General features: G+C 44.5%; 1 protein-coding gene across 1 annotated transcript in view; it reads right to left on the bottom strand.

Moving 5' to 3' along the window:
* Positions 1 to 995: 995 nt before the first annotated feature.
* The window catches only part of LOC118411894 (general vesicular transport factor p115-like), a gene marked incomplete in the record, with an annotated part of 24,890 nt that continues 15,333 nt past the window's right edge, over positions 996 to 10,552 (bottom strand). The window contains 13 exon segments of the mRNA XM_035814386.1: positions 996 to 1,426; positions 2,074 to 2,220; positions 2,631 to 2,867; positions 3,149 to 3,223; positions 3,466 to 3,612; positions 3,735 to 3,883; positions 4,495 to 4,633; positions 5,713 to 5,828; positions 6,429 to 6,610; positions 8,340 to 8,458; positions 9,436 to 9,546; positions 10,314 to 10,331; positions 10,395 to 10,440. Of these exon segments, the coding sequence (XP_035670279.1) occupies positions 1,325 to 1,426; positions 2,074 to 2,220; positions 2,631 to 2,867; positions 3,149 to 3,223; positions 3,466 to 3,612; positions 3,735 to 3,883; positions 4,495 to 4,633; positions 5,713 to 5,828; positions 6,429 to 6,610; positions 8,340 to 8,458; positions 9,436 to 9,546; positions 10,314 to 10,331; positions 10,395 to 10,440 (1,588 nt within the window).

Raw genomic sequence — 10,552 nt, 5'->3', positions numbered from 1 at the left:
TTCCTCTCTATTTGATCCATTTCTACGATTTTCCAGCGATCCAGAGTCTGGTAGAGACTACAACCAAGCATCCTTATCACATTTAGTGCATGCTGCACAGAACTGCCCAGGAACAGTTAAGGGGTGTGGATTCTCTGCCATTCCCTCCCATGTCAGTAGTCTGGAATATGTCATCTTTAATTATATTTCAGCCATACCATAGGTATGGTGAAATATATTGTATTCGTAATGTTTCTTTCTTTCTTTCTTTCTCCTGTCAAATCTTCAAATCGAATCAACTCCGCCGTTTTTAAACCGATTGACTTGAAATTTGGCACAAAGGTAGAGTAAGCCAATACCCTTAGGTGTTTTTTTCATTTTTGTCATATCTGCCTTTAAAATGATTTTATTGAGGTTTTTGTCAATTTTTATGTATATTTTGGGCTCCTGTACCCTGGTATTACAGCCGAATGACATGAAACTTGGTACAGAGGTGCCCTGATCATATGCCCACTCAGATTTGATAACAGTTTTGGCATACGGTACAACAAAATGCTTAATTTTGCGATTTTTGGCCATTTTTTGACAAAAAAAGCACATTTTTGCCTCCTGTACCCTCGTTTTACAACCGAATGACCTGAAATTTGGTATAAAAGTGCCCTTCAATTATGTGCGCATGAATTCAATACCAGTTTTTCCATACAGTACAACATAATGCTTAATATTGCGATTTTATGGCCATTTTTGGACAAAAATTGGACATTTTTGGCTCCTGTTCCCTCGTTTTACAACCAAATGACGAAATTTGGTAAAGGGGTGCTCTAGATATTTATCCAAATGACCCATGTATTAATTTTTGGCATGGAACACTTTAAAATGATATATTTGGGAATTTTTTCGGGTCATTTTCCAATGGCCAAAGGGGTCAACGACCTCAAGGCCTATTGTTGCATGAGGGAGATGGCTGAAATATGCTGTATTTGCTCTCAAGCAAATGTCGGCCTTTCTAGTCTCTATTTTATTTGTGTTATCCTCATCTTTAATCTATCTATCATTCTGAGCTGAATGTTCTTTTGCAACGACACTGACCGACCCAACCTTTACCGGTATGAACTTTTATCATTAACCAAAAAGCAGTTACTCAAGCACCTGGGTATGAGTTTGTAAATCCAGAATCATATCCAGTTGCTTGAGTAGCTAAAACCTTGAACTTTCAGCTGCTTTTTGGTATATCTTATTGGATGTCTTCATTGATATACAAAGTTAAATCTGATGTGCATTTTTACATTACAGATGTCTGAAGGTGATAGAATTTCCTGTGTCTATTGAGGATGATTGACAGCTGTCAGTCCTCCTCTTTATCCCCATCTTCCTCCTCCTCCTCCTCTTCATCTTCATAGTCTTCATCATCCTCCAGGTCCCCATCATCATCATCATCATCATCCATCTGGAGTTACAAAAACATCACACATCATACAGCAGACCTGCAAACTTTACCTAAATATTGATAATTTTCTAATAAAAGATTATCCATATTCAAGCACTGCATTTTGAGATAAAGTCAAACCTTCCCAAGAAGACCACCCAGGGCACTAATATATATCATTCACTCCAACCTGTCCAAGAAGACCACCCAGGGCACGGATATATAATGTCATACATTCCAACCTGTCCAAGAAGACCACCCAGGGCACTGATATATAATATCATTCACTCCAACCTGTCCAAGAAGACCACCCAGGGCACTGATATATATATATATATATATATATATATATATTCTAACCTGTCCAAGAAGACCACCCAGGGCACTGATATATATATATATATATATATATATATATATACATTCTAACCTGTCCAAGAAGACCACCCAGGGCACTGATATATATATATATATATATATATATACATTCTAACCTGTCCAAGAAGACCACCCAGGGCACTGATATATAATATCATTCACTCCAAACTGTCCAAGAAGACCACCCAGGGCACTGATAAACCTGTTTTTTGTGGACAGGTGGTCGCTATAGACAGGTTTTGAAAGCTTGTCAGGTGATTTGACTGCAGTGCAAAGAAGTTTGTCCTCACCTGTTCACCAAGTTCCTTAAGTCTGTCTCTGTACTTCTTAATCTTGGCGTCTTGGTCTGCCAGCAGCACAAGGAGGTCATCTTGCTCCTTGGATGCCGTCTCAGCCTCCTCCTCCAGCCGCTTCTTCTCTTCACTCAATCTTCTCACCTGAAGGGTTTTAAAAAGTTTGCTGCCTTTACAACGTGAACCACTATAATCTTTTCTGTTCTGTAATCTGCAGTAACAAAGGAAATGTGTGGACAGCGCACAAGAAGCAAAATCAAAGTACCGGTATCTTACATTAGCTGCCGTTTGACTGGTTCAACCTTCATTTGACTTCCCTTCAGCAGAAGGCATGCAGCATGAGAGACTGGTTAGATCACATTGAAAGCCTTGCCATATCTGAACTATCCATGTGTGTCTTAAACTGCCCTTAATAAAGACCATGGTAAATCCATAAGTCAACCCTTCAGCTTCAGCTATGGCTTAACAGTCTTTGTGAATTATATGTACATCATAATTGACGAGGGATCACGGTAACATGACACTGTTACCATGACAGCTCAAGTTTGCCTCACCTCTTCCTCCAGTTTTGCTGAGTCAGCGTTCCCATCAGCTGCAGGTGAGTTCTGCAGCTGTGAGTTTTGCACCTGCGAGTTTTGCAGCTGTGAGTTTTGCAGCTGTAAGTTCTGCACCTGCTCCTTCAGTCTGCGGTTCTCCTCCTCGGAGCAGGCTCGATCAGACTCCACCTCTGCAAGTTTCGCCTGGAGAGCCGCCGTTTCCGCGGCAACCGCATCTGGGGATGGGCCGTTCGTCTGGAGGGAACCATTCACAACATGGGGGTGTGAGAAACAAATCTTTTACAGCATGGGGGTTTGAGGAATAAACCATTCACAGCATGGGGGTTTGAGGAATAAACCATTCATAGCATGGGGGTGTGAGGAACAAACCATTAACAGCATGGGGGTGTGAGAGACAAACCATTTACAGCATGGGGGTGTGAGAAACAAACCCTTGTGGATGATTTCAACTCAATTCAATGTGTTTCTAAATCAAATTAGTCTAAATCAAAAATTCATAGTGTTTCCATGGTTACCTGTGCGGACAGTTTGGACTTGAGTGCCTCGTTGTCGGTGCGGAATGTCTGGATCTGAGTCTCCTGTGACGACAGCTGCAACAAACAGGAATCCTTGTAAAAACTGACACAGAACTTCACAGAAAAATACAATTCAGGGTTCACCTGTGTCCTGGGGCTAGGGGTTAAGGGTTATGGTTAAGGGTTCACCTGTGTTCTGAGGTTAAGGGTTACAGTTCAGGGTTACCATGTGTTCTGAGGTTAGGGGTTAAGGGATATAATTCAGGGTTCACCTGTGTCCTGAAGTTAGGGGTTAAGGGTTATAGTTCAGGGTTCACCTGTGTCCTGAGTTCCTCCTTCTCCCGTGTCAGCACCTCTATTCTCTCCTGAAGAGGGCGTGTGCTGTCCTCGGTTGACCCCGCGTCTCCATCCTCGCTTGCCTCTCGTACTGCCGCCTTCGCTTCCGCTACCGTCAGGTCGTTTTTCTGGCGGAGGTAGGGCGGGTTTGTAAGCTTTTAATCAATCATTCAATCATAAACACTATCACTCAGACATGCATGATGCAGTGCTGTAGTTTTCTCAATAACAGTGTGAGTGCATTTCTCACCAGCTGCTCTATAGTTCTGTCCCTCTCCATCAGCTGCTGTGTTTTGGACTCCAGGACACGTTTGGAGTCCCCCAGTTCTCCCTGTAACCTAGCAACCTCCTCCGCTCCTCCTCCCGCCTCCGTCTGCTGGACCTGGGGCGACTCACGGCCTACAGGGGGGGGATGATTGGGGTTAGTGGGAACTTCTTGCTTCTAATGTCTTTAAGATGTGGAAAGTTGAAAAATGTGTGTGAAGTAGTATTCTAATCAACAGTGACTATACATGTAAATAAACTACAAATAGCTGCCGCCCCCTCCGCACCCTGCGGCCCCCCTCCCCACGCTGCCGCCCCCCTCCCCATCCTGCTGCCCCCTCCCCATCCTGCTGCCCCCCTCCCCACCCTGCCGCCCAGATCCCCACCTTTAGTAGCCTTCGGCAGTGAGTACTGGTCCCGGAGCTGCTGCCCCCCTCCCCACCCTGCTGCCCCCCTCCCCACCTTTAGTAGCCTTCAGCAGTGAGTACTGGTCACCACCCTGCCGCCCCCCTCCCAACCATGCCACCCCCCTCCCCACCTTTAGTAGCCTTCAGCAGTGAGTACTGGTCCCCACCCTGCCGCCCCCCTCCCCACCTTTAGTAGCCTTCAGCAGTGAGTACTGGTCTCGCAGCTGCCGCCCCCCTCCCCACCCTGCCGCCCCCCTCCCACCTTTAGTAGCCTTCAGCAGTGAGTACTGGTCCCGCAGCTGCTGCACCCGCCTCCCATCCTGCCGCCCCCCTCCCCACCTTTAGTAGCCTTCAGCAGTGAGTACTGGTCCCGCAGCTGTTGCACCATTGACGCCTGCTCCTGCAGTTGTTTCTCCGTCTCGCTGAGTTTGACCTTGACCTCCTGAAGTTCCTGCTTGGTGGAGTGAAGCTCTGCATCCTGGGGGAGGGGGGCGACACAAGAGTCAGCATGGAAGGGGTCAAACACATAACATCAAAATAATGCAAATGTGGTCACTTAAATGGAAGGAGGGTAAAATGCCTTTCAAATGAGTAGGAATACCTGAATATGAGGGCAAAGCAATGGCAAAAATTTCAATGGATTTTCAGGCTAGTCTACAGCAGGTTAGTTGGTGACTTGCGGCTGCATGGCTTGATGACAGTCTACAGCGCACACTGAGGTAAGGTGGGTTGTAGGTGGAATCATCTCAAAACTTTTCTTGGTTCTAACTGTGATAAAGAAATCTATATCCGTGGGATGATTTCAGATTCTTTCATGGAACTTGAAGATCTTTTGTAGAACTAGAATCTGGGAAAGTTATTCATGATTTTGAGATGATCTCCTCCATGTTTTAATTGGATATGAAGGGGCCGCTTTCTACAAACAAAGGTCAGAAGTCAGGTCAAAGGTCAGCAATACTCACGCTACAACCCACCTTACGGCCCTGTAAACACACATCAGAACAAACCACTTTAGATGCAGACAAGTCACATGTAAGTCATCATCACTAATCTTCCTTCTACAGCTCATCCTGACATTAATTCATTACACTCCTTCCTTCATCAAAGAAACACCTTCAATGGAATCGTCTTGTCTTCCTGGGACGGAGACATGCAGTACTGAAAACCCTGCCTTTACAGAATGGCAAACACTCTGCCATTGAAGATTGATGTACAGATAGCTAAAGGAAGAGAAGGAAGCCAGGTGTGTTATCTCACCTGTCCTCTGGTGTGTTACCTGAGGAGTTCATAGCTCACCTGTTCTCTGATGAGCTCCTTGTACTGCGTGACGATCCCGGCATGGTAGCCAGGTGTGTTACCTGAGTAGTATAACCTAAGTGTTCCCAGGTGTGGTACCTGTTCCCAGGTGTGTTACCTGAGGAGTATAACCTACACCTGTCTCACCTGTTCCCTGATGAGTTCCTTGTACTGCGTGACGATCCCTGCGTGGTAGCCAGGTGTGTTACCTGTTCCCAGGTGTGTTACCTGAGGAGTATAACCTAAGTGTTACCGTCTCACCTGTTCTCTGATGAGCTCCTTGTACTGCGTGACGATCCCTGCGTGGTCCTCAATCGTCTTCTGCTCCGCCTGCTCCTCTTCCTTCGTCTTGGGTCGGACGGCTTTCATGATCACACCTGAGGAGATACACACCTGTCGTAAGTCATGATCACACCTGAGGGGCAAGGCACACCTGTCGTAAGTCATGATCACACCTGAGGAGATACACACCTGTCGTAAGTCATGATCACACCTGAGGTGATACACACCTGTCGTAAGTCATGATCACACCTGAGGGGAAAGACACACACCTAAGTACTGCCTGTAAAACTTTACCTGTCTTCGGTCATGATCACACTTGAGGGGCAAGACACACCTGCTCTAAGTCGTGATCACACTTGAGAGGCAAGACACACCTGTCATAAGTCATGATCACACCTGAGGGGCAAGACACACAGGCACATGTAAGTACCACCTGCCTTACCGGTAAGTTATGATCACCCCTGAGGCAAACACAAACAGCACCTAAATTTGAGGCACATTAACTCTGATGAACAATCAGATGATGATGATTTTAATAGGTACTACACTAATATCTCACCACTATGTATGGCACAATCGTTCTGTTTGAAAATTGTAAAATAAACCCATTTAATGATTTTTTCATTTGTCTCTTCATTCATTCATTCAGTCATTCATTTCTTTATAACGTGCCCTTGGCGATGTCCCTTACTGACCTTCGTACTGCCTGAAGAGAGCGACAAACTCGTAATCGAGCAGGACCCTCTCGGGCGCATCGTACCGCGGCTGGGGCGACCGCGCCGCTCGGGAGTAATGGTCGCTCTTCGTCACGAAGCTGAGCTTGTCCTCGAAACTCTCCAGCCCTATCCTCTTACTGATCAGCTGCTGCAGACGCTCTCTGGGGCGGAAAATTGAACGAATTAGGAAAACTTATCAAAAAACAAAATCAGCTGCTGCAGTCTCTCTGAGGTGGAAAAAAGGACAAATTAAGAAAACTAACCAAAAAACAAAACTATATAAGCAGCTACTGCTGGCGCTCTCTCCGGCGGAAATATGTGCTTCAGTGAAACTAACCACAGAACAAAATAAACTTTTCTATAACCAGCTGCTGCAGTTTCTCGGGGTGTAAACTTTAGTGAGAACAATTGTCCACAAAAACGATGCATGGATCAGTCAATTTAACCAAACCCTTCTAATAGCCTTCTTTCATACTTGGGTCGGTTACGAGAACGACAAATTAATAAAATGGATAGAACTGAAAATCCAGTTGCTAAAGCTGGAAAAAGAATCTTTAGTACTGAAACAGTTCTTTTTACAGCTTTAGCAACTGGATTTTCAGTTCTAGACATTTTATCAGTTTTGTCGTTCTTGTAACCGACACAAGAACTAGAGTTCGGCGACCTCATACCTCCATGAAAATTTAGAGCTTTCGTAAATTTCAAACAATTGACTAACATATTAACATAATTTATGCATGGTGTTGTTCATCATTGACTAACGTACACATGTCACAATTATAAAATCCCCATTATTAATCATAAAGCGATTTTGCAATTTTTTACATAAATTATGCAAATAAGCTCATCATTACCATATTTGGTATCTGCTTATATTCCACCTATCATAATTAACATGTGTTACATGTATTGAGGTTCAATAATTGAAAACAATGGAATTATACAATTTCCTCATTAATCATGCAAATTAAGTCATCATTTGCATAACATGTATATCATTATGAACATCTTTGCCTAAGCTACCTGCATGCCTAAAATGCAGGCAATCCGTCGTTCCTTTCTGCAGTTATCCTCTTTGGAGTGTCTTGACAAAAACGCCCCTGCAGTTCCACAATTAAATGTTAGGGGGCTAAAACTTGCTCCACTTTTTCAGGTCACTAAAAGCTATCTACCACCTAATTGTCAAGACCATAGTATGTCTGGAATAAGAGATACATTGAAAAACTGCTATGATAGAATATTCTTATTAATTATGCAAATGTACTCCCTCTTTGCATAATTGGTATCTTATCTTGTATAACATTGTCTAAGGTACCTACATACCAAAAATCATGAAAATCCGTTGTTCCCTTCTTGAGTTATCCTCTTCAGAAGTTTTTGACAAAAATGCCCCTGCTATCCCAAAACTAGACGCTAGGGGTCCCAAACTTATGTCATTTCTTCCTGAGCACAAGAGCTATCTAATACTCAAAAATCGTGACCATAGCATGTTCAGAACACCAAGATAGCAAAACCAGAAGTTGCGCTGCAGTACCAAGGGGAACCGCTAGGGGGCCCAAAATCTAATAATTTCCAGCTTTCATCACACCCTATCAACACACCAAGTATGAAACCAATCCACCCAACCGTTCTTGAGTTATTTTGTTTACACACAGACAGACACACAGACAGACAAACACAGGGCAAAATATAACCTCCATGACATTTCATGGAGGTAATAAGTGGTTTCCAGTAAACGATTTTTGGGCCTTTGTACATACTTGGTGAAGTTCTCTATGGAGTTGTCATTGTAGTGCACACAGATGTGGTAATAGTCAGTGGACATGTGTAGTAAATGTGATAATGATATAATGTACATACTTGGTGTAGTAAGTGTTATAATTTACTTACTTGGTGAAGTTCTCGATGGAGTTGTCATTATAGTGCACACAGATGCCGAGCAGCAGGGCGAACAGACCCTGGGCCAGCTGCTCATCTTCCTCCGCCTGGTCTGTGATCTGACTCGTCAGCTGGAGGTCACAGGTCAAGGGTCACAACCACAAGGGGTCACAGGTCAAGTCAAGAAGGGTTACAGCTATGGGCAGGCATCAGGAAAGTTCTGCCTTTGCTTCAAGGCTGAATTTTCCTTTTCTCTTCACTTTTCTCCAACACCATGAAATGGAATGGTTTCAATACCCATTGCAACAGTAGCCTGGGTACCATCCGGAAAGTAGTTCGCTCCGACGTTCATTATGTACTATATACAGTCGCTTCTAGCTCTGACATTCATTATACACTATATACAGCCGCTTCTCTGTGTTTCCGTCTGGGAACGCGGACCATCTTAACGTCTGGAATCGTCCAAATTTTGGACGCAGGCTCTGATTGGTCCCCACATATGCGCGAATTATGGAATGGGTTCAAGTGATCGTTCGAACCGGTGTTCCAACACCGGAAAAGCCCCACGTCCCCTAGCGCATGTGGGCGCCGGCCCGTTGTCATCGAACAAGTGCTCTAGAACCCATTCCTTGATTCACTCATCAACTGTCGTCACCACCAAACGGTCTGAATGCGCAAGTCTCCAGACGGATAGCAGAAGCGAACATAGGAGCGAACTACTATCCGGATGGTAACCAGGCTATTGCAACACTGTTTTGTGTACTACTACTAGACTCTATTCTTATATGGCACAAATGTATCACAGATAATCTGCCTAAGGATACAAATCGGGGGTAGGTTGTGTTATGCTCTATGTAATTAAGAGTTTATTGTTAAAGGGCACGAACGACATGTTGATGGTATTGTGCAGGCTATGTTTACCTGACACATTGTTTGTTTGTTTGTTTGTTTGTGAAGGATACGAAGGGCACGTTGGTTGCGTTGTGCAGGAAGTGTTTACCTGACACATTGTTTGTTTGTTTGTGAAGGATACGAAGGGCACGTTGGTTGCGTTGTGCAGGAAGTGTTTACCTGACACATTGTTTGTTTGTTTGTTTGTGAAGGATACGAAGGGCACGTTGGTTGCGTTGTGCAGGAAGTGAGTGACGGCGATGCTGCAGTCCGACAGCCAGGAGCAGAGCAGGATCAGCAGCCCCAGCCTCGTCTGCAGCTTCCCGCCCTGTGGGAGAGGAAACATCATCAGTACGGTACTCATAACTGCAGCTGCAATGGCTACCATGGTTACGTACTGAACAATCAATACTGATCTGTGGGCTAGCCAGGAGTAAGGTGGAGGGAAGGGTTCATGAGGGTTCAATGTCATGTGGTATCGAACCTTCCAGGGTATGCGTCTGTTTCATGCAATCCTTTTTGCTAGGTAATGCCCAAGGGAAAACATGTTCCGTGGCAATTTGTTAATGACTTCAGGACCTGTTAAATGTTTTCAATGCTCAATGAATGTAACTGAATCTAGACGCCAAAGCTTGCAGGGGAAGCCTAAATCCAGTCAATAATGTTAAACATCTGCAATGATCCCTTATTTACAACACCTCAATACGGTCCTACAAACCTTGCTATGACACTGTCAAATCCACCAATGAACACTGGTGTGAAACCCTTACTGCCCACTGATGACCCTGGTATGAGACCTTTACTGCCCACCAATGAATCTCGGTATGAAACCCTTACTGCCCACTGATGAACCCCGGTATGAGACCTTTACTGCCCACCAATGAACCCTGGTATGAAACCGTTACTGCCCACCAATGAACCCTGATATGAGACCTTCACTTTCCACCGATAAACCCTGGTATAACACCCTTATTGCTGACCAATGAACCTTGGTGTGAGATCTTCACTGCCCACCAATGAACCCTGGTATGACACCCTTCCTGCCCACCAGTAAACCCCAGTGTGAGACACACCCAGAAGTGCGTGTAACGTTACCTGGGGCGCATATTTCCCCTGCATAGGTGAGACAGGTGAGAATTGGGGAGATGGAGGAAAAACATGTCAGTATCATGTTACATGGTTGGTGATGGGGAGGATGGTCACATTCACAAGGAGATAGCAACTCAACAATTACATTAAAACTTAACTGATTTGATGTTATTATGACTGTCAATGTTAAGTATTTTCAAAACAATGAAGCATCACATTCTGAGGCTCGATATACATAAACACAG

This window comes from Branchiostoma floridae, chromosome 3, assembly GCF_000003815.2.
Source record: "Branchiostoma floridae strain S238N-H82 chromosome 3, Bfl_VNyyK, whole genome shotgun sequence".
In the NCBI taxonomy this organism is placed as follows: Eukaryota; Metazoa; Chordata; class Leptocardii; order Amphioxiformes; family Branchiostomatidae; genus Branchiostoma; species Branchiostoma floridae.
Note: the sequence above shows the minus strand (reverse complement) of the source record. Positions and strands in the feature narration are given on the sequence as shown.